We start from the raw sequence: 25,233 nt of genomic DNA, 5'->3' as shown, positions 1-25,233 counted from the left end.
TTTAAATAAGTATGGCAACACTTTGTGACGTTTCGTTGTTGCTGGCGCCTAGTACGGTGTTTTGCGAGTCAAATAAAGCAAACAGAACTTGAGTAACGCATACAGTTATTTTTTATAGTTTTTCATTTCTCGATGCGTCCTTATTGTGATGGAATATACCGCGTTTACCCTATGATGTGAATGTACGCAGTGAAAAAGTAGAAGTTTATCTCATAATTTTGTGTGAAATCGAAAACTTTGTTGGTCTTGTCCAATCATGAAAATTTTTTACAAATGTGGATGTGTTTTTTTTCATTTTAGAACGTATTAATCGCAAAAATTTGTCTACTACCCTACAGATAGACGACTAGCTAGTTAACTTGATTGAGGCGTTGCCAACATAAGATTGGATGTCAAACCACGCGTGATTTTGGAAGTGCGGCAGTTTCTAACGTGCTCAGTTTATCAATTTTCATTGCAGTCCATGGTCAGGAAGATGTGCCAGGTGTGCGGGAATTTATTTTGTCATTTTAACGACCTGCGCGGTGCGCCGTACTACGTTGGTAAAAAAAATGCGCCATGCGCCGTACTTTAGAAAGCTAAAATAGTTCTACTATTTTAGTCGACAATATACGCGAGTATATTGACTACGCAAGTCGAACTGACAATAATAAAATGTAAGACATGTCCGGGTTACTTCTGACTCTTCCGGTTGTCCGCCTTGTCGGATACGGAACGTACGGTAATCGTAAACTGCGGCTGTTATACATACGAAATGTAAACAGACGGTGTTCAGTGTTGCCATATGACTTTGAAGGAAGTTTCTTCTAAAATAAAGATGGCTGGGATTGCGCGAACACATGCGCGAAGATAATCAATTTTCATTATATTGCGCCAACTGTGCACAGCAATAGCTTAAAAAAAGTGAAAATGCGCGGGAAAATTCACCGAAAACATACATCATCCTGAGTGTGGATTGCAGTGGAAGGTGGTGTAACGCAGTGGTAGCCTGGTAGGGTTGGTTTTTCGATACCTACGTTTTCTTATATTGACATGAGAATATATTACCTATACAGAATTCCACACTGGGCCGCCAAAATTATTTATTCAGAACTCAAGTTGCGCATATGGTGATCTATTTATAGCCATTTATTTCTTGCTACGTCCTTAATGTCAATAATGTGTTGGAATATGGTGTGTTTACCCTAGAATCTAGATGTTTTCCAAACTTGCTCAAGATTCTAAAATCTAAATTGGAAGAGGGTTAGGTTGTTATGAAAAATGTGAGCTGCATTTTGCATTGAATTTGATGGGAACTTGGAAGTTGGAAAGAATGTTAAATATTTAAATAAATCAAGACTTCCAAGTTAATTGAGGAAAAATATTCAAAATGAATAGACCTTAACTTTATTGGCTTAATACCTAGCCTAGCCTAGTTCTAGTATGAAATATATCTACTTGGCGAGCCGCTACTGAATTTTTCGAGCCGTGGTTTTATGGATTTGCCAGCCGTGATTCCATTTCAACGAGCCATGATTCTATTTCACCAAGCCATGAATTCCATATCTCGGCCATGAAAAGCCATTTACGAGGTGCGAATGCAAATTTATTTACAAAGTTTATGCACGTGTTACCCCAAATCTCTAATTTTACCTAACCGCAATTTTTTAATCAAACAAAAATTTATGACATTCGAGCCGCGAGATTTCATACCTACTGAAATTATATGATATTAGAGCCGCGATATTTCAGACAAAAATAGGACTTTTCCAGACTAGGCCTAGTTGGTATTTATACCTAACCTAGGCCTAATAGAAGACTAGAAGTTTCCAACATGATTCAGATTCAGTCAATTTTTTATATACAATTTATTGTATTGTAGCAATGTAGCAGATAATTGCACTAGCAGCCCAGCGGGACTAGCCTAGCTAAGTGATATAACAACACGCGGTACGTAGGTGCCGACCGGCGACCGTGCCGTAGGCTACTCGGTACTGGTATTTCTTCTGCTGTTCTGCACAATTATTGTATAACAAGAGTCTTATAGATCTGCGACAGCAGCTTAGAACAGGAAGCCTCTGAATTTGTGACAGCTCGGAATGTCTGTGAATGACAAAATTTGACTGTCGTCACTCATCCATTTCCTGCTAACCAAAGCAAAAGTTTGGTCGAAAACGCGGTGCAGACCGTTGTAAATGCAACTAAATTGCAACAGCAGTGTGCACTGTGCAGTGAGTGCACTGTGCATGAGTAAAATCTCCAATGCTCAGCAGTCAGCACAAAAATTCCTGACAAGTCCAAAAAACAGAAATGAAATTTGTATTTCTTTCCGTTTTTCTTTCTACGTAACGTTTCTACTACGTAACGTATTAGCTTGTCAAAAAAAAATCTTGACTAACGAAAAAGTGAATTGATAATAAAAATGCAAATGGATGAGTTAGGAAAAATGTCACTTGGGTGTAATAAAAGGAGATGAAAAGTGTTTTGCAGCCTATTATATATTTTGTGAACTTCGATTCAACTTCATTCAGTACCTTGTTGTTGTTCCAAACGGATGTTTTGTTTTTGTAATTTTTGAAAAAGACGAGTGTGTAACTTACCGCATGTGATAGTAAACAATCTCACTCGGTCACTATGGACCGAATCGACACTTTAGCGAACTCAAGCGCGAGCTCAAGAGGCAAACCTAACCTCACCTTCAACTTACCCAGTCATAGATCCATAAATACCGAACGGATTTCTTTCAAATTTGAAATATAAGTAGATAATATTAGTAATTTGCGGACAGATTTATTTCAGATTTTTACAGTTCGCGCTTGAGCTCGCTAAAGTGTCGATTCGGTTCACTATGGGCACAAATGTAAAAGTGTAGATCAACACATTGTTTTTATGTCATCTTTGAAAGCATTTCGAAAAATTGACCTCATCAAAATGGCCCAAGAAAAATTATCGGCTGCATGCAACTAGTCTTAAATGGAAGGGATATGATGATCCATCGTGGATTCCAGAAGCTGATCTAACATAGGGTTGAACTGACATTAAGTTATACACACATTGAGTTCAAAATGAACACACATTAAGTTCAAAAGCAAAACCAGTGTTACAAATCAGCTTGACGTCACGAGGTGACGTCACAAGAGCCAATTCCAATGTGACGTCACAACAGCAATGTGACGTCACAGTTGGAAAAACGTATGACATCCGCAAAACGTAGCTGCACTAGGGAAAACCATATATTAGTTCAACTATGAAACAAATACCTCATTAAAATTGCCCAAAACAATTTATTTACTGTAACAAGTATTATTTGCAGCAAAACAGGTGTTACAAATCAGTTTGAATCACGCGGTGACGTCACAACGACCAAGGTGACATCACGGGTGGAATAACTAATGACATCCGCAAGACACAGCTGCGCATGGGTCAACCTTGTATTAGTTCAACCATGGATGGTACGCCTATAAAAAATGCATGTCAGTCAGCTAATTTGTATATAACCGTTCAATTTTGTCAGAATAAAGTCAAATTAAAGACCAGCATGGTTTCAACGCTGAAGCTATGCGGGAACGGAACCATCTGGAAACTAACGGTTTGCGAGTTCAAAACGATCAGCCGTCAAACAAACGAGGTTGGCACCGATTTGATTCTTTCGGCGATAGCAATAACTACACTCGTACTCAAGTTTGAGGCCCGAAATTTCTATTTCAGCTTTATATTTTTAAACTGTGTATATCTAGACAACATATGTGAACTTCGCATAACAACTGTTTTCATGACGGAAAGTTTCGCACCTCCGTTGCTAAAGGGAAGCGTGGAACTTTTCTGTAGTTCTGGAGATTGTGTTCATTTCAATAGTCCTTGTAGTCTGATCTTGATGTTAGGCATTCTTGAATCAGACTTTTTGTAGTAGATAAAATACACTGCACCGAATTGACAATGAAACTTCCTCAGATTGACACAAGTCAAGTTGTCGCGGTATTGTCGTTAATTGGAGGACCTAGATTCACGGAAAGTATAGGCAGTCTTTATCCCTTAGCTGCAGGCCAAAGACCGATTAATTGGACGGATGGGCACTCACGGATAAGCTAATTGGAAGAGTTGACCGCCTAAACACCGCTCGTTTCCTTTCGGCATTGCAGCGACAGAAATATTGTTGCTGTAATTACGTGATCGAGGATAAAACATGACCCAAGTCAACAGTGTACATAGCTTTACAGCTTTGTTCTTCTTATACTGTCTCACAGAGTTCATACCTGGCTGATGAATACTCTTAAGTCAAGTAAATTCTAGGACAGACGTTGCCGTATTACGATAGTTTACCACCCTTAGAGCCAATAGAGGAGTTGAGAAGGCAGCAGTTGATTGTGAAATCCAGGGTAGAATCGTCGAGGAATATGACAGCGACTGACTGGATAGTGTAGCATGTATTGCTGAACAATGGATACAACTTTACACACACAGACACTACTCAAATAGCGGCAGAACAATTCAAAGCAAATTTATTTGTACATATTTACAGTATACACTTCAGTCTTCGCTGTACAACTATAGCACGAAACGTTAACGTCAAGTTGTTCGACAGGTCGCATTTATCCACGCAGAGGAAGCGAGGCGGACTTAACCATTAACAGGAAGCTGAACATGAACCTGTAGAGCTGATTTATTCATTTGACAAATTTTCAATGTTTTCTCTTTCGTGAAAAGAATCAAACTACACATTAACAGCGACGACTACAGGAATATACACAACCAGGATTCTGTGGTGTATTTTGCATAGTTAAGAATAATTATTCTTGCCCGGCAAATGGGAATTAACTTCTGCGCCGCAGTAGAATTCATAAAAATTTACCTAAGGCTCCCTGAAATTCTTCAAGCGTACCACTACATTCAAACACGTTTGCCGCAGTCAATGATTTTTGTCCGCGTGTATAGAAAACTTTTTGTACTGGAGGCAAAGTTATACTTACAGTTTAATATGAACAATAACACACTTATTGGTAACAAACATCGCGGTAGTGAAATGAAGGCGTAGCTGTAGCTTCGAAACCTTCCGTCAACGCACGGTTAACATTAAACATCCACAGCAGTTCGGTAGATTCAGCGAGCAGGTGAACGCTGACGACTTGAGCTTCGTCCATGACCGGGGCCCATACTTTCAAAAAAGTTAAGATATCGTAAGTTCATCAGCCAATCATTGACGGCCTTTCGAACAAAATCCACCAATCATAGACAAGTAAATAGAGCGTAAGTACTTACGTTCACTTAGCGAGTTTTGAAAGTATGGCCCCGGGTCGCAAAAGAGTGAATGTAACGTAAGAGTGCAGGAAATTTCCACTAGAATCTTTCATCACTACACTGGCAGCACTACACTCTTCACTACAAGTGCCACAAGACATTCTCGAACTTCTGAGAAGAGCAAAAGAAATGACCAAATGATTTGTGAGAAGAAAAAAAAATTAGATGACATTTGTTTATTACAGACAACTGCAGCTGTAATCCACCAAAAAGAAATACTCAGAGCGGCAGTTATCGATCCACAGTAATATATGTACAGTCATACAAGTTTAGGAAAACATGTCCCTCTTCGATTCATTTCTAAAAAGGCGCCCAAAAATCAGAACTAACATAAACGATAACACATATAAATGAAATATTTTTTCCTGAAATCGACATAGCTTGCAACAAATTTAACGCTTCAGTCGTCAGAAAATAATAAAAGGTGACATCCAGAATAGCAAGCGATGCCCTGAGATCAGAAGTAAATTGAGACCAGGTGTGACATTGATTTGTGATGAGCATGGCTGAAAAATGCACTAAATGCAGTGCCCAGACATCATTTCATACATTTAAAAATCCAAATATGTCATGAATGAAAGTTGCAAATCGCAACGAAGCCTGTATGCTTAAGTTCAATACTACGAGTCGCTTGCTTCTTCTTACATGGAAGATTGTCACATGGACAGTCTCGTCATAACCAACAGAAATATCTACAGTAACTACACACTCTACAGATGAAGTTACTCAAGCCCCACGCTCTCCTCAGCACACCCAGCAACTTAGACGTGCCTGCTTATTGAAAGGACGAGACAAACGAGGCAAGAGAATCCCACACGTAATCATCTAAATAAAACACAATCAGTTGACAGTGATCAGCAATCTTATCCTCTACACTAAGCATACAATGCTAAATGAACACAATTATTTGTAACAATGTTCCAACTTAATAAACGATCACTTGTTGGACATTGCAATCAACAAACACGAGAAAGAACAGAGCAAAGGCATAAATACCTAGAGTCAACAGTAACAACATGTCCACCGCAGAAATAATACAGAATTATATGATATTATAGTAAATATAGAACGTAAATTCAGAGTCAAAATAAGGAAACGGTTCACTTCATTAATTACTCGGTAAATAATTGGCAGTGTTCAGACTGATGTTAAAGGGCCAAACATTAATAGCGTGGCACTTTCCGCTTATAACAAGAGCATATCAAAACAGACACACAGAAATCGAAAAAAACACTCGGGCCTTCGCTCCCAACAGAAAATTGTATATTAGGGTAACGAGAAATTTAAACCTCATCATCAATTAATTTAGTAGTTTTTAGAATTTATTTTTCAAAATGCATGAATGACAAAGATCAGTCGTCTCCAAAATTACTCGAAAAATTTGCAAGTAATTTTTCGAAATTACATATATTTTGGTTGAATGAAAAATTTATTAAAATTGCAAAGAAATCAAGAAGCGCGATACCACACTCGTAGCATGTAAGTGATAGAAACTTGGCCAGAGGGACAATTTTACAAGTCATAGTCATTAAAATTACACATTTAGTTTATAATTCAGACTGCATTTCATAAAAATGGACATAAAAGCAATAGACGAATTCGAAAATCATATCATCAATTTTTCCTGCAATTTTCAATCTTCATCTTAATAAAAAATTTTGAAAAAAGAAAACCCAAAACCTGGACAAACTCATCGTCATCAAACGCGATTAACGTCATTTGAGAGCAGACAATTTTCGACAGTCTGCGATGTGACTGAACTCAAGCCAAATTCTCGATTTGACGTGCAATTGAAATTGATGTACTTAATCCATCGAACTTTTACCTCGACCAACGCACACACAAGTTAATCAGAGAGGAAGAGGAAGAAAAATTTGCTTCTTCATGTAAAAAATGAATCAGTTCATTGTTCTATAATATCATGAGAAATTGACATTGTTACTTGATAAATACAAGATTAGCAAACTTGATACACGTTCGCACCAGGGCATCAAAAATATATCGGCTCAAGTATTGATGTCCTGCTTATTCCGCAAAACTTGAATATATTTCCACTGGTGGGACACGAAAACGTTGGATATCCTTATCTGCCCAGAAACCAGAAACAAATTCATCTCATAGATTTTTGGCCCAAGAAAAAGAAACGAAAGAAAAGACTACATCTATCGCAGGAAATAATCATTGAAAACCGAGAAAATAACACGATTCAGGTACAGCTTCATCCACATTTGAAGACTGCCCAACTTTTCAAAAGCAGAAAAAAATGTAAAAATCCCGATTTTCCCAGCAAACAGATGTGGAAATAAGTTTTCAACTATCATCACTTCGACTGAAGTTTGAAAGATGGCAAACACAAATCTTATATCAAGACAAGTTGAAAAAAACTCAGCGACGAGAAGAATCATAGTGACCTCACATGTGCAGGTAACGTTACAATTATTATAAGTAGGACACGATGGCAATGCTAAACAAATGCTAGAACAAAAACAACTTTGATTTCAAAGTTAGTTTCGAATTGGACAAATTTTTCAGGAAGGTTATTCCCAAGGCAAAGTAAGAACATTTTTATAAATCCAAATTAAAAAATGACAAAGTATAGCAAATCAAGCCCGAGCTATCCTCTTAATGCCTCAATCATTGGCTAGCTCACGAAGTCAGAAGCGTGTTCCAGCAACAGCACGTTTAATATTCACTAAAAATAGCCTTGCGAAATAAATAACAGCTAATAAAAAAACATAAAAGAGTTCACAGTTAAAGATACCAGAAATAATAAGGCAATTTTCAATGGACCGCGCTACATGATGGAACTAGCAAGTCCACCCTTGATAAGCAACTGTCAGCGTTGTGTTTTACATGCTTCGCCTCAACATCTGTATTTACAACAGTTCATGTGCACGAAGAACATTACCACATACCACACTTTATACTATATCTTCTTGCATTAACACACCCATCAACCACAAAAACTTTTTCCAGCACTTTCAACGTAACAGAATTGTTTACAAATATCTCTAACGCCGACTCGGTTAAAGAACGCACAGAGAATGGAATCTTAACGTGACCACCTCGCATGATTCAACATTAATCGAAGATGAGATCTGGACTACTTATTTCCTAGAACAGTGAAGTAGTCGATAAATGGCCTAAGACATTGAGTGAAGCTTCAACACGAAATAACCCAAAGCAGAACCGCCGGCCTTAAATAACATCACTCTTCCTCAAGCATGCCCATTAATGGAGAAGACGTGTTTTTTCCTCGTTCCGCAAGCAGCAATAAAAATTCTGTGCTCATGATACCAGGATACACGCAGTCAACACAAATCCCTTCAATTTATTCGTTTAACTAAGCGCTTTTTTAGGAGTGATTGTAGTAGCCGGGAGCACCGCCAGGCGTCGCCATTTGACTCCGTCCCATGTCTCCGGCCGGTCCTGCCATCATGCGATGGTGATGAGGATGGGTCATGTGTCGTGAGTGGTGATGGTTCATTTGGCCGCCATTGCCTGAGTTATGGTGAGGCATGCCTCCGGGATTAGAAGAGTACGGGTGGTGGTGATGATTCATGGGGTGATGAAGAGTATGACGCATGGAACGTTGACTGTTGTGGTGCATGGATTGAGGTGGTGGTGGCGGCGGTGGATGATGATATGCTTGCTGCTGGTGATGCATAGCATTCACCATACCAGCATCATTAGCCATGTGATGGGACGAGTCTCTAGAGTTTCTCCAGTGCCAATCTTTACCCTTGGGCCGAAATTTGCCGGATTGCTGATGAGGGACGGACTGCATGTGGTACTGCTGCTGGGACATGCCGTGGTTCATCATGGACGGATCCATGTCATGCGGACTTAGTCGCTCGGTCTTAGGGATTGCATGTCCTGAGCCTGGGGCTGTCATGTGATTGTGTTTGTTAGGCCTCGAGTCGTGGTTATTGGGCAGACTCTGATCAATTGGGCTCATTCTCTCCTTGTGATAAAATTTCTTTTTAAAATGATGCTCGTAGAAGTTATTGGAATGCTGCATAGCTTGATGGGAGTGAGGAGGGGACGGTAGGTGAGATGATCCGATGCTCCCTCCTTCAGAAGGATGCCGTAGATCTGGAGATGGAGTAGGAGGAGGTGAGGAGATGGGAGGAGTCTGTAAAGGCATGTGGGGAGATTGTGGGCTGGGAGGTCCACCGTGAGGTGACGCTACGGGGTTTAACATTGAATGTGGGGAGTGTGGGGAATAAGGAACACCAACTGGCCGTGCCCCGTCCATAAGTCTCGCCCCAAGACCACTGGCCGTATGGTTCATTCTGCGGTCTCTGTCTGAGCGCGAATATGACTGAGCAGCAATGCCACCGCCCTGAGAAAGAGGATGTGAAGTTGATTTCCCCACATTTGTAAATCCAGGATACGCCCCGTCGTGGCAAACATCAGGGTGGGGGGATGACATCAGTGATGTTTCCGAAGACTTGCGCCGCTTGTCAACTTCAGCCGCGTACGCAACAAGCTTGTCGAAGCCGCTGTTGATCTGCGCCTGCCAGTTCTCCAGCTGTGGAGACTCCGGACGCACGACCGCCCCACCTGCCGGAATGAACGTCATTACAATCTCATCATGAGTGTCACTATCTGATGCTGAAGCATCACATTAATCGTTCAACTAGAAGGGGCAACGTTTTACTCACAATTTTGGAGAAAATCAAATGCCGTCAATGACCCAAGAATTGGGTTTTCAGAGTTAAAAATTCACTACGCGGGAGGAAAAGTTAAAAATGTGAAGAAAAAATTAATCTGTAACAGTGAAAACTATGGGAATTAAATAAGTTTGAATTGAATAATGACAAATTAATTAAAAATACCATAAACCAATAGAATAATTAAGTGAAAATAAAATTAATTTATTGGTCACTAAACTAAGAAAATATAACAATTGCTTAGAGCACTTGACGTCTTACAGATGAATGAGCTGGAATAAGATTTGACTCACCAAATAGTTGACGACGGAGCTTTAACTTATACTACGGTCTAGGTTGAGCAGAAGGCGAAGAGAAGCGAGTTAGATTACGAGGTCGTGCAATAGAATTGGGCAAGGGTGGAGGTCCATAGAGCATTGGTTGCATTGGCCGCGGTCGCTGGTGGAATTTTGGCGCGCTAAGACTGTGGAGAGGATGAGGGCTTCTTTGCTGGAAACGAAGGTATCCGTTGCTGCTATGGTACGGGCCGTTTGCAACCCATGAATGTGTTGTTGTCGCACCAAAGGCGTACGGAGCGCCAGACACTGAAGCGGTCGAAGATACTGGACCTCTGACGCCGTTCATCCTCACAGCCGACCAATCGCCTGGTACTAGTTTTCAAGAGAAACGTCGAGTTCAACGCCCCAAAATACCAATGATGACCAGCAGCAGGCACGTCGGACGCGTTGCGAACAGGATCAGCAGACGATGTTAGATTATCAGGAGCAGCAGATGTTCACCGCATGGACGAGCAGAATGTCGAGAAAAGAATGCCAAAAATGAGATGTGCTTAACATGGCGACAGAACGACCCTCTGTACAGGGCTGTGAGTGAGTGTGTCGTATATGCGTAGGAAAGAAAGGGAAATAGGATGAAGATTCCACAGGGGGAAACATGCGATGTATTCGCTAAATGAATACACCGAACAAGGAAATCAGCTCGGAAAATTAATGAACAAGAAACAAACGGATATTCAACAGCTACAATAGATAAGATATTCTTTACTCGAGGGTATACATCAAACAAACCACAGAAAAGTGAGAGAAGAAGTTATTTTTTTGCGTATCTTGCATCTAATGGCTCGCAGACATTCCAAATAAAGCGAATAATAATATGAGCTCCGGCTACGCTATAGGGTGCATTGATGCGCATCATAGCATACGTTAACGAAGTGAACATAGGAACAAGCGATACCATGTAAATAGATGCTAGAGTAAAGTTAAGTATATAAGTACAGGCAAGAAGTGTGTTGTGGCCTAGACTGAAGTCAGGTCATAACCAAGTGCAATTTTTATATGCGAAATGGACTAATACATGTAAAATACCGAAGTAATATCAAGTACGTACAAAAAGTGACTCATAAGACAGCAAATAACGTCAGGAAAAGAAAGCGCCTCTTTTAATGCAAAAAGCTCATTGGACACTTCCCAGTTAAAAGGTATACAACTTGGTCGTTAATTGAACAATTTACTTCGTTACGAAATAATGCATGGAAATGATAAACGGGCTAAAGACTACAGAGGAGCGTTTTTTCCCAGATTATGTGTCAAAAGATATAATGATAATTGGGAAGAAGTGCTACGAGGAACAGAGATCAGGCAGGCACTACTTTAGATACGGTTCAAGTAACAGCTTTATATATACTCACGGAGGTAGAAACTGGTGGCTACTCTACAACAAATATTACAACCACTATTTTACTGAATTAAATTCTGAATACTTGAAATTAACATTTAGGAAGGAAAATAATATAAATTTAATAACTGATGTTGGTAATAGGATACTCAGCTTGCCAGATGGACACATGATTACTGCTAAGATTGGTATACGTTTGAAGCCAGCACGAGCAGATTTATAGGAGACTGCTTTAGAATTTGAAAATTCAAGGGCAGCTTTCTGGTAGAACTCACCTGCTTCAGACTTATGCTCGACTGGCTCCATTTTCAGGTGCGGTGGAGGCGGCGGTGGTGGCAGAAGAGGCGGAGTGTCCACATGACTCTGGGAATTCATGTACGGCATGTAATTATTGGTAGCGTTGCTCATTTTGTTACTTGACCCTTTGAGAATCTCTCCTGACGATCGACTAGGTGGTTTATTATGATTGTGAGGAAATTCATTCTCGTTTTTCGCCATTTTGATATCGTTGACACGCGGCTTGACGTCTTCATGGCAGTTTTTGGTGTCGCTTGCAGGGCCGTTAACAATTCTCTGATTAGAATCTTTAGAGTAGCTGGTGGCTGCGGCAGAAATGGCAGCAAGCGTTGCGGAAGCCGAGTGAGGCAAGGAGTTGCCGTTGCTTGCATTTCCGTAATTGCCACATCCTCTGTTTTTATAACTGCTCGAGTTGGTATTAGAGATTGAAGAGTTAATATCAACGGTATTGGTCGTAGGAGACGATAATGTCGTTGAAGAGTTACAGGAGACCGTAACGCTTGAAATAGTTGAGCATGATAAACTAGACGATATGGAATTAGGGCATGAGCTCTCCGTCGCATTCGGTGCCGGTGAGTTGACGCTGGGTTCCGGTGCCACTACTTCGGCTACAACATCATTATTGGCACCATTTGCAGAGCAGTTGGACGAGTTTGAAATTCGAGGGGAAGATGTAATGCTTGTTGATGAGGGACAAGATCTAGCGCCAGCTGGGGCAGACTGAGAGGTGTTGGTAGAAGAAGAGATGGAATTTGAAGCGGTGGTAATGGTAGTGGTGGTTGCACAGCTCGATGACGCCGGCGAAGTTGAGTGAGGGAGACTCAATAAAACTTTCTTGTTAGGAACGGGGGCAGATGACGAGGGTGAAGGAGGCCTTTTGCGCTTTTGAAATTCAGGAAAGCCTGGCGGGGTTCCGGTTGAGGAAGGCTCCTCACACCGCTCTTGAGGCTCTAATTTGATGTTAGCCTGCACACAAATAAAAAATATTTCAAAATACGATTTAGGTTCATATTGCTTTAGGTGACAATTAGCGGGAAGCCAATAACGGCTTTACAAAAGTATCCGATCATGTTAATCCTCTCGGGAAAAACAGAGCTTATATTTTTATCCTCTACCAAGGATTAAATTTTTCTCAAAAGTACGAACTATTAATACGATTAACTTACCTGCGGTTGCATTTTTTGCTGTTTCTGCATCATATAGCGAGCCTGCAATGCTGCAGCCAAGCCTTCGACGGCGGGAGCAGCAGCTCCGTGACTTCCAGCGTCGCCGATGTCCCCGTTCGGTAATTTAGGATCTGAATCCCAAGCCAGGCGCTGGGAACTGCCAACACCAGCAGCAGCAGAAGTGACGGGAGAAGGAGGGGTATTGTGACGAGGAGACGACGTCGCTACTGAGGAGTTGTTTTGATTACCACTGGCTGAGCTGCCGTACTTCGTTGCCGCTGCAGCGATGGCCGACGTGATGGCTGACACCGCCGCTGACTGGCCTCCAGACGACGAGGTCAGCTCAAGCTGAGGAGCGCTACGGTCCACGTTTGAGCTGAATATTGAGTGGGATGGCAGGTTGTTGGTGTGAACAGAGGATGCAGAGACGAAGCTAGCATGGGACACAGCAGTGGGTGGTGTAGCTCGAAGACTTTTGTGTTGCAGCTGCGCCAGTCGAGCCTCAAGGCCGTCGCGTCCAGGGGACGGGATTGGAGGCGGCATCAAGGGCTTCTCGGTGCTGTAAAACTGAACGCCGCGAGGTGATCGCGCTCGGGCAAAAGGCCCGCCCATGCTAGGTGCGCTGTCAGGAGCCCCGGACGAAGCCTCCGTGGAATTCGGACGCGAGACAGGCGAGTAAAGTGGACGCAGCGAACCGTCCGGAGTTATAGACGCGCCTCTAGTGTCGTCCACGGCAAGCCGTGAACCCGGTCGGGAAGAGTTCTTTGATGACAACGTCATATCGACGGGGGAAATGGAGCAGGTAGGTTGTGAAGGAGTAGGGGGAGTGGTAAGAGTAGGGGATGTCAGTACTGGGGGAGTAGGTTGCGTTGGAGGAGTGGGAGGAGGACCAGTGGGAATTACTTCCAAGCCCCGCTCTGCAAGTCTCTCCCCTAAGAGGCGGTCAGGTAGCCGTGAGTTGTCCGGTAAACGGGTAGCTATGGAATTACCAGCAACGCCGCACGAGTTATCAGGAGTCTCTACGATGACCAGGTCAGAAGAAGAGTTCGAGCTGCAGCGAGAGTGTGGCCGCTTGCCCCCTGATTCAAGTGCCAGCTTCTCTTGCGACAAATGGCGCCTCAGAGCAAGCTTAGCAGGAGATACCTAAGGAACAAAGAGAGGACGTGTAGAAACACGTGAATAAAATACATAGCATTGGAAATGACATGAATATTCAGAAAATATAAAACATTAAAAATGAGGGATAACGCGAAAGTGATCATAAAAAGCAGTTTAAAAGCAAAAAAATGAAATAAAACTACAGTATTAAAGTAAAAGAAGTCATGACATCGTAAATCAAACTGCTTGTAACAACACACGAAATAAACCTACAAAGGAATACAAACCTGTGTGTAGTCAGGCTGCTGGAAACCTGCCACTCTTGTGTCCACCATAAACCGGCGATCATCCATAGCGCCTCTAGCAGACAAGTCCCTCCCACGCTCGTCACGCATCAACACCACCCGTGCTCCGTCATCCTCCTCGCCACACAAGGTATCAACGCTTTCCTGCCCACTCTCACCACCAGGACCACGGATAGCGTCGGTATGGGGTCGGTAAGTGTGTTGAGGAGTCGCGTGATAAGCGCGAGAACAAGCCACCATTTGTGAATGTAAGCCTTCCCCAGCATGGAGGTGCTGAGACTGGTACATTATAGCGCCAGTACTCGAGGGAGGCAGGGATGCATGCTGTTGCTGCTGCGGTTGATGCAGGCGTTCATCTTGATGCAATAGACGCTCCTCTTGATGCATGAAGCGATCATCTTGATGAACGGAGCGAACATCATCGTGCCGATGAAGTGACCCAGAGGTGTCCCTACGCAAAGGCCCTGTAGCGTGGGCTTCTCGTATATGTACTCCATCAGACATGCGCAGTAGAACGTCCCTGGCTAGAGCCTCGTCTGCCGTACGACCGTCGTTGGACGTCCGCATGAACTTACGTCTGTCATCAATGCGCATCATCTCAGCCGCTCGTCTATCAATGGAGTGTGGGCTCATGTCTGCCCTAGTAAGGGTATGGGCAGCCATTGGTCTGCCCTCAACTACTCTATTCAGAGGATCAGGTACTCGTCTGCCTACGGTACCAGATGGATCGTAGGTTTGCTGCTGCATGTATCGGTCGGAACTTGGATTTCTGCCTAGAGGTTGATTGACGTTCTGCTGCATCTTGGTCGGACTGTTTTGCATATGCATGCCGGTTGGTGGCTTGTCTTCATTAAGTACATCAGCGATAATAAGCTTGAGTCTATCTTGTGCATCTGGATTAGGAGGTGGCGGAGCTTGCTGTCCTTTTTGTAAGAGATCTAAACTGTTCCTGAGCGCTTGGTACGTGGACTGTCGTTCCACTGGACTGCGTTGAGGAGGAGCAAGGGAAGGCATGCCGTGCACACCAAGTTGCGGGGACGAGTGAGGGGGGACAACCATTTTAGAATTTTCCTTGACGGCAATAGCCCCAGGGGGACATCGGTGAGATACTAGAACCACACGCGCAACATCTTTGTTGGGGGCTGAATTACGAAGCTGCTGCTGTTGGTGCACGGGATGCTGGTGAAGAGATTGTGGAGATAATGAGCGCACATGTGAAGCTTGATGTGACTGTGACGAGTGCGGTGGGAGGGAGGATGACGTGGAGGGAACATGGGAAGAAGTTGGAAGGTGCTGTGGGTGCTGTGGCACACGCGTCATGGGGTTGTATTCTATGCGAGTGTTGTTGCCTCTCAACTCCACGCAGCGCACTTCTGTGCCTGTAAATAAATAATATTTTAATATCATTCTGAAGGACTTCCTGAAATTTCAACTCAATTGAGTTTCAGTGCGTTTGAATATTTAATTTTATAATGCGGACAACAGAAATATGAACAAATTATGACATCTGCAAAATAACATTTTTAAAGTACAACGAAGCCTGAGAAAACATAACATCATTAATTAATTGACAACGGCATAACATTTACTTGAATGAAAATGATAGAAAGCATTCCTCACCCGGAGGAAGCACAGGTATTCTGCCCGCCTCGATTTGTCTGCCAGTCTCTAATATCTTCATGGCCAGCAGCTCAGGATTCTTCTCCTCAATCTTGCCGATGTCAGGCACGGCAGGCCACTCCTGGTTCCTGCTGCGATGCCTGGACTTGGAGGAAGAAGCAGGACTCAGCGACGAGCCGTGTCTGCCAGGAGACTTTTCAGAAGGAGGAGCCGTGAGCACAACCGTACTACCACCAGCTATGGTGGCGACCCTCTCACCTACAGCAGAGCAGGGCAGCCGTTCAACGCGGCCCAGGACGTTAGAGGCGGCAGCCTTCCCGACAGGAGCGGACGCGGCGCCAGCCCCTGCGACGGCCTGACCGTGCTGAGTGTCGCTGAGCTGACACGAGTTTTCCAACGTAGTGAGCTCGCTCTCCAGCTTCGAGACTTGAACGTGAAGCTTCTTACGTTGTGACAAAGTTAAGGATATTTCTCTCAGGATGAAGTCCTCGCTGATTTGAGACGAGTCAATCGTCTGTAGACATGGAAAAAAGAAGCACTATGAAATCACAAAGTTCGAACAGTAAGCGTTGCTTTAACTCTCATTAAATTGCCACTGAGACAGAGATGTTTCAAAACTTCTCACCCCATTGACGTGTCCGTTGCTTCTGTTAGTCGAGTATTTGGAGAGGATCTCATGTTTGCGACGTCGCACTAGCTTCTCCTGCTCCTGTTCTGCCGCCGCGACGCCTTGCTGTAGCGCCGACACGTGCGCTTGTAGCTCCTTGTGTCGCCATACAATCTCCTGCAACACGCAATATAAATTAATCGAGGGAATACAAGCACCATACATAAAATATCTTCTTAGTGCCACCTAGTTCGTTTAAATTAGTAGTTGCTACTAGTCAATTATGAAACTCATAAACGGAAACAGAGCAAGTTTGTTAAACAAAGTTCTCTCATCTGCGTAATTATAAATAATTACCAAGAGATCCTTTTTCATAAAAGTGAGTTTGAGAATCTATGTGAACAATTTTTTCTGATTATTTTCATTGTAATCACTAACTAATTTGATTAATCGAGTTATAATTCAACAGAAGTTCAAAACTGTTCGCAGTTAAACCTAACGTACGGATTACCTATAAACAAAACGGACACTCCATATAACCTCACAATAAAAAGGTTACCAGAAAGTTTTACAGGCGCGAATTTTATGATATTTCGAAACTGAGTTCAGTTCCAGGTCTCAGATCAATAAAATTTTAGTTCTGCTTATTTGTAATAAGACTAGGTAGCTTAGTCTACTAGTGTAGTATAAATATGTGGGCTGAGCGCTTCTTCGGCAGCGTGACTGGCGCTCGAGCCCAGCCAGGCTGAGCCAGCCACACGAGCTCAGTCAGCGAGTGACATTCGAGCGGGCATGCAGATGCTGCTCCGGGCGGCCACAGTAATGCCGATGCCTTGTCTAGCACCACCTCCAACTCGCCGTCGACGATGTCGAACAGTTGATATGGTGGCGCACGAGTAAAGAAGAAGAAGAGTTTCATTCTTCTACTTGTTCAAGACGTTACTCTAAAAAGTTAAACCGCAAACAAACTACAGAAACGAATAGGAATTTTTGCTGCGTGCATAAAATGGAAAACATCCGACATTTACTTCCAAATTGAGTATGCCAAACTCAGTAACTAACCATGCAAGCATCGCGCGTCTAACTCACAAGACAATTAGGGTTAGGCCAATATCGTACAGACAGAGATTGAATTTGGCTTAGATACGTTCAAGACGTACATGATGTTTGCATGGCTTAGTTTAAGATCGTGCTGAAGGGATATCACTGATCACGGCATACATCTGCTACTTAGAAAGCACACGCGTGTGAAACATGTGCATGAAGTAAACAGCAGTAAGAGTATCGAGATTCGCTACTTGGCAGAAAATCTGATTCTGAAAAGCTGTTCTGAAGGTTCGTGACATCTAACGCGCCCTTCTTAGCATAGTGGTTTACCTTAGCCCTGTTGAGGAGGTCCTCGGGGTTGGCGGCGGCCATGCCGAGCTCGGCTATGCGGGCTTTGAGGAGCGTCACTGAGTCGTCAATGAGAACTTTGATCTGACGCTCGAGCTGAGCAGCGCGCGACTTCAGTGACTTGTTCTTGGCCTGCGCGTAGATAAAGGTAATCCGTAAAAATATTGAATGATCGCCAGCAGCAAACAAACGGTTCATATATTACGACTAAATACATTTTATGAATATCAGTGGTACAATGAAATATGTGGTATACAACTCTACAACATAACAGTGATATGACTGATACGAGCGCAACTCTCACCCGTTCCTCCTCGATTTGTTTGGAGACGAAGTGAGTGTAGGAGTCGTGCCTCATGCTGTCGAGCATCTCCATGAACTGCTGGCGGAAGGAGTCGAGCAGCACCTCCAGGGCGTAGGGTGCGGACGTCGAGGGTGGGATCGGCAGCTCTTCGTGCCGCATGATGCCGTCAGACGCAGAGAACAGAGATAACTTCTGGTCTATGCAGCCTGGCGCCGCCTCCTTGTAGGTCTGACGTACTTCTTCAACTGCAAATCAGTAGCTTTGTCAATAAGTCTCATCAAAGAACTTGTCCCTTATATGAGAATTACAACGTTTTAGCAGAGAACAGCAGTCAGGCAATTAAGGCAAAATAAAACAACCTACATTCCCAAGAGGAGTTGCTATAGTTAAGACCTTACACTAATAAATGTTTAATAATTGCGTGATGTTTCCTCAGGTTGGTTCAAAATAGCAGCAATTTTGTCGAAGAACATTGATGTAAGACGACAGCACACATTTTCTCAAAAAGTGTATTCATTAAAAAAATAATCAAATGTAATTGATGCTAAGTTCAATATATGACTATATGAGAGATAAGTTTTGATGTCTGGATGGGTGGTCGTAGTAGAAATTTGTAGGCTGACAATACATTTGATCACCAGCTTCATGACAGGTAAGTAAGATACATTGAACGAATTGAGTTCTTCTTAAACTAAACACCTGAGAACTGCGAGGAGGCGAGCTACGAAAAAAACACGAGGCGATGTTATAGAACATACGTTTCAGCACACAGCTTTTTCAGAGGCATAAAAAACGACATTAACATCAAGAGTTACTTTGATTTTAAGCTTGCATGATGCAAGCACCAAATTTAAAACGTATTAATTTTGAGTAAAATCGTTCAGGAAAAGAAAAACTTTACGAAACAGCATACTATGTGCCAAACTCGTAAAGTTCGCTAATCTGAGAGACTAGTTACACGTGAACAATCCAACAGTTACGACTGAGAACAATAAAAACTGGGAACTGTGACCGCAGAGATGGCAAGCTCACAAGCTAGCTGAGATGACGCAAGTGACTGCAAGCATGTGGCAACGCAAAACTCTTGTTTATGGATACAACTTAAGTTGCGGAAGCAGGCGCGCATTACAGCCATTGTTACGGCTCTGTAATGGTGCTGATAGATGTACTTGAACATAATAATAGAGCGAGCTTCTGAAAGAGGATATCCGACACCCGACGGTCAAGTCAATTCATTACAATTCAGGTCAGGAGAAGCAGGGATCTGAAGTATTGCATTAACCAATTCGAATAACTTCGTCTTCAGTTATAATGTTAAGAACGCAAAAAAACACAACAACAACATCACAACTATTGGTCGCATATCTGCGTCCGTAAGCGTGTTTATGTAATGTCTCTAGACTGAGACCCTATACAGCTCCAGTATTCCCCACCATTAAGCTAATATATTATATGAAGACGGATTTACACACGCTTCCTATTGTAGCGAAATCACTTCAAAGTTTAAAATATAAACAGATATTTAATGAACACATAATTGATCGATTAAAAGCCTTATATGTAACTGAGTAACAAGCTGCTCTTACTCTGGACATTTGTGCTGAGCAACGTCCGTGTGTGAAGGAGATCAAGGCCGTTGATTTTGTGGATCGGAGGAGCCTTTTTGCCAGCTCGTCCGCCCTTACGACCGCCACGGCGTCCCCCACCGTGAGGCCCGCCCTGCATCGTCGTGCTGCGGCGACTCGGCCGTAGCTGTCGTGCCAAAAAACAATTTTTTCAAAAAAGAAATTGTCGTACCAAAAATAAAAAATATTTTTACATCGAACACACATGTAATATAAGCACAATACACGCACATGTGATTTAGGCACACGACACGCACATGCACTAAAACGACCATCAACGCCCAAAGAAATACGAGCTTTAGCTCGTTACGACTTGATAAGAATATCGAATTCTATAACATTGAATTTTTCGTACGTCAAACAACGCAAAAAGCGAGGCACGGCTATTGCAACAAGTGGGTAAAGTCTTCTGACTAGCACATGGATATCACAAAGAACTTCTTTGTAAAACTTCAAATTAAATTCTAACAAGCACTCGGGAGTTAGTTAATGTATTAGTCTAAACGAAAATGTTGTGATGCAGACGTAGCAAGGCCACTATCGCTCAAGCTGTAGGATCACCGGACACCGTACACAAGCGCAACGCCATTCACCACACCGACAGAAGAGTCTTCTATTCAACGTTAACAAATATGCAGGTAGATTCAAAGCGCAAAATATCAGAACTTAAGTTTAGGTGATTAGTTATGAGATCAAAATAATTCACACGAAAGAATTGATACTAATGAGCACAAAACCAACTGTCAGTTGCATTGATTGAAGCGAGTTAATTAGAGGAGGGGGGCAGCAAAAACCTTAATGAGAAGCAAGCTCAGCATAGACGGCACTGTGAAACTAACAGCATAAATAAGCACATGAATGTTCAGCAATGAAAGAGTAAAAGCAAACCTATCCAAACAGAAGTCAAGCAAAAGCGATAATGTAACTAGTGCGACGATCTCAATGCCCAGGTTACAAAATTGAGAGTAAGAACAAAATGAACCATATTCCATATATATCAGGAAATAATCGGAGAGTACAAAGAAGATAACCCAGTATAGATCCCATAAAACACACTGAAAATGTTAGGAGCGACTTTCATCACGACGCCATCCATGGGATATAGCAGATGGAGAGCTTCTAATTAAGCAGACTAATATTTACAGAGTTACGAGGTTTAAATTACCCATACACCCTGACTATGAACACTGGCCTTTTGATAATAAAGCATTCATACAAAAGAAAAATGAGAACACAAGAATAATATGTTTACCACACTGCTTCTAAGACCACATACTAACACACACAAACACGCACACAACTCACCACTATAGGAGGGTCTGGATCATCGATAATGGACGGCTTATTTGCGGCGGCTCGTCTCTGTGTCCGTCTGAGAGACGTGGATGCAGACAAACCAATGTGGAGGACAGGTAAGGCACCGCGCAGGTCCGAAAATCCGTTGTTTAGGCCCGACATGGAATTTTGCTCAAGCAGCTCAGAAGCGAGCGGTACTTCAGACTCGCTGTTACTCTCTGCATGAGTTGAAGGCGTTCGCGACGAGCTACTTTGCCGGCACTTGACATGTCTCGAGGTTTCAGACTGTAAGTCATCAGCACGCCCATTGTCCACGCTGAGAGACATCAAGCTCTCCATGGTACCCGGGACGGCAGTAGTGCTGCTACCACTGCTACCAACGCTGTCCACACTGCCACTACTGCGTTGACTACGACGACCGCTACGACCACCACTACTGCTTCTGCCGCTCAAGTGGGCATTTGATGTAAGACCTGAGACGTGAGTTGACTCGACGGCAGGCTTGAACGCTACACTCAGGTGATTGGGGGATGATCCACTAAACACTTTACCGGTGATGGGGCCATTGACGGTAGGGTGCTCTTCTAACCCACTCGAGTTAGAGACGGACAGAGTTTTGGAGTTAGTCGAGGAACCGCGTGATGAGGATGATATTGACGAGGCTGCAGATGAACCACCGCCGCTGCCGCCGCTACACCAATCGTTCCAGGCGCGGCGTGTCGTGGGGCCAATGATGGGAGTCTCCTGGAGGCGGAGGGTCAGGAGTGAGGGTCACTTAGCTCCACGACTCTTTGGCGGGTCGTGTACATTCTACCATACACACATACACAAACATACACACACACACAGACACACGCACACAACTTCCCTAACAAAATTCGGGGACCGCCTAGGCTTCGGCCGAATAGTCACTACACTCGGCGCAAAGTTATTCTGGGTCAGTTGGCCAACTGATCGCAATCAGCGTCTAGTCAGAACCTCCTGGCCGACTTTATGGTCTCCTGAGAGTAGGGCAAGAGTTGGCAGAATCCCCTCAGTCCCCTCACCAGGCTCTGGTAACTGTCTGATTCGTGGGCCGGAATGTAGACCATAAAGCGGACATAGAGAAGCTGATTTACGTTCGGTCCGAGTCCTAGGCGGTCCCTAATTCAGGCTCGCCACCAACTAAAATTTTTGATAGGGTTACGCATCGGCACTCGGGAGCCGTACCTTCGTCCATTAAAGAAGGGCAATACCGCATGCAATTTCAAATAATTATCACATTTCCATGTATGAGTTAAAGAAAAGCTTTATCATTAGAAATAAACCCTTGAGTTCCGTCAAATAGATATTCACTATCAACGATTATAGAGAGACCGGAAGTTGAGAAATCGAGACATCAGAAGCAAAAATTATGCAAGCACTCGAGAAAATGACCGTCGCCCGAAAGGCCGAGTATTAAGAAAAGGAAGACTGTGTACCGGGTTGTGTACGGGCGAATGATTGAGATGACCACGCGGTAGTTCACTCAGACAACACATGGAAGGCAAGGGTATCAAGTTTATGGTCGCAGCTCAGTAACGGACATATCGCGAATTTGGTACACATTTTCGCGAATAACAGCTGACCCCAGCAGAAGTATATGTGAGGCAAAAAGGGAAGCAATGACACTGAAGGCAAACTTGTCACATAAAGCATAAAGGCATGCCTATACTATCGTTCACACAAATCGTTTGGGTTTAATTACCTTAGACTTATTTTAATACACACAGGTTACACTAATATCGTTTAATTTATAACAGCAATATGCATAAATGTTTTAGTTCATACAAGAAATCATCCCAAACGTTCTGTGGAAACTAGTTTGAAATTTTTACACATAGAATCAACAGTTGAAAGCTCAGCTCATTGAGAAAGTGAAACAAATTTAGTCACGAAGGTAAGAATTGGTCTCAAGGAAGGAATAAGAGTGATATAGAGCGGAAATATAAAGGAGTCGTCTACCCTCAATCTTCTCGGTCCCTCGATAACGTTGCTATCGACAAACACGGCACAGGGAACAAGTCATCGAGGTCCAGGACACTTACCTCAGTACTGTTCTCGACGGAGGAGTTGGTGGAGCTTGTTTCGCTGCTATGAGGCGAGGCTTTACGTGTGTGGTTAGGTGCATGTCTGCTGCGCCCTCTTCTAGTGGTGCCGTTAGTCACGACTGTCGCGCCCACAGCGTTACTGTTCATTGCCAGCATTGCTACCGCTGCGTTCTCTTCAGCCTGCAGCAGCAACACCACACTATGTTTCTCTCTTATCTAGTAATGTATACATGCATAATAACCCCGTACATTGTCAGCCTCAACTCAGTCTTACAAAAGTCAAAAAACAAAATAATGTTAAGAGCATATATACTCTCTCTAAGTAGAGATAATGAGTTAGATCAAAGAAAAGTTACGTGTTGCTAAAATTAGAAATCCACACAAAAGTCTGAACTTTAAAGTGAATTAATATTAAAACAGTCACACAAGTGTGAATAGTCATGAATACAACTAACTAATAGAGGTCAAAGAAGGCAACAGAACTGAATCTGTACTACATAAAGCAACTTCAGTGAGCGCTGCTTGATCTCACCGCTACGCTATAACAGGGTTCGACACAACACTCTTCTCTTAGTCTCGCAAAATATTGGTATGCGGCGCGGTACGCAACTAACCAATGGATTTCTAACAAATATACCATGAGATAGCAAGTTTGTAATGAAGTTAGCCTCAACTAAGGATAGTGAATACATATTGTCAATCATCGCGACGGGATAAGCCAGTGCATACCCCATATTTTGAAGACGGGCATATATAGAGTGCGTTGGTAATTGGAAACTCGAGAGTGCATACTTGGCATTTTCATTGTGCAGATTTAAACCATAACAGATGTTACGTTAATGAGGACAGTGAACGACATCGAGCAAACACAAACGAAGGCTGCTCCAACGAGTGGTAATGTTTAAGGTACGCGAGTCAAGAAAAATGTGGCTGAGTTTTGAGCAAAATTACGAATTTGAGCAGAAATACGCCAGTGAATCAACATACCATTGAACATTGAATTGTTCAATGTGAACTATTGCACGAAAACCCAAAACACAGATGAAGCGCTCGTCAGCATGAAATTTGAGGAAATGGTTAGATTTATGCTTGATAGTGAATGACGTGAGGCGCATTGATCCTAAGTAACTAAAACTGTGGCCAGCAGCAGAATTGACAAGTTTGAGATCGAGTTTGACGAGCTAGCAGCGTACTGGTAGGTAGTCACAGGAGGCATTATTGTGAGTTGATCAACTGAAAATCGAACTGAACTAATAAAACGTTAGTAGGCAATAATGAGAATGACACGACTGAGGGAGTTATGGTGAAAGAGAGTTGAAATTCAGGCAAAAGCAGGCATCACATCCACTCCAGAAATCGGCACATAAATGAAGACAATGCTGAAGGCGGCAGTTAATGTTTGTCGCAAAGGTTGAGACGTCGATAAATACATTTAGTTTAATTAACAGATAAGAGTTTGGTATGCGATAATTTTTGACATATCGTTTGAAATTGATCGACGATGCGAAAAAATCGAAAGCTACAGTGCTGACAGTGTTTCAGAATAAAAGAAATATCATCGTATCTTTCAGATTTTCATCAACAACTGGACGGAAATTATTGTGGATATATTAGATGTTTTACAGAAAGTCATTTATTCATCTTCAGTTAGCTATAATGTTAAGAAATTTATACGTTGAAAAAGTCAATAATTCTGGACTCAAGCATCTACAATACAATGAAAGAAGTACTGTTTAAAATCTGACTCTACAGCTCGCAGCCCAGAAGGGACTTGGAGGTGCAGACTGCCCTGATGCTCTCATGAGCATCAGGTGCTCCCACATGTGA

General features: G+C 42.9%; 1 protein-coding gene across 2 annotated transcripts in view; it reads right to left on the bottom strand.

Annotated features, from left to right (window-relative positions):
* Window positions 1-5,435: 5,435 nt before the first annotated feature.
* Window positions 5,436-25,233, bottom strand: part of LOC108678295 (histone-lysine N-methyltransferase, H3 lysine-79 specific) — an 80,102-nt gene continuing 60,304 nt past the window's right edge. The window contains exons 12-22 of one of the 2 annotated variants that reach the window (XM_018166671.2): window positions 23,404-23,586; window positions 21,347-22,081; window positions 20,003-20,168; window positions 18,417-18,661; window positions 18,095-18,244; window positions 16,736-16,894; window positions 16,111-16,624; window positions 14,473-15,869; window positions 13,088-14,230; window positions 11,900-12,887; window positions 5,436-9,840 (exon numbers count right to left, since the gene is read on the bottom strand). In XM_018166671.2, coding sequence (XP_018022160.1) covers window positions 8,630-9,840; window positions 11,900-12,887; window positions 13,088-14,230; window positions 14,473-15,869; window positions 16,111-16,624; window positions 16,736-16,894; window positions 18,095-18,244; window positions 18,417-18,661; window positions 20,003-20,168; window positions 21,347-22,081; window positions 23,404-23,586 — 6,891 coding nt within the window. In that variant the 3' untranslated portion in view covers window positions 5,436-8,629. The remainder of the gene's footprint in view (window positions 9,841-11,899; window positions 12,888-13,087; window positions 14,231-14,472; window positions 15,870-16,110; window positions 16,625-16,735; window positions 16,895-18,094; window positions 18,245-18,416; window positions 18,662-20,002; window positions 20,169-21,346; window positions 22,082-23,403; window positions 23,587-25,233) is intronic. The other variant, XM_018166672.2, reaches the window with a different exon arrangement.

This window comes from Hyalella azteca, unplaced genomic scaffold (genome assembly GCF_000764305.2).
Source record: "Hyalella azteca isolate HAZT.00-mixed unplaced genomic scaffold, Hazt_2.0.2 contig2384, whole genome shotgun sequence".
Taxonomy (NCBI): Eukaryota; Metazoa; Arthropoda; class Malacostraca; order Amphipoda; family Hyalellidae; genus Hyalella; species Hyalella azteca.
This window is presented reverse-complemented; position numbering and strand designations above follow the sequence as displayed.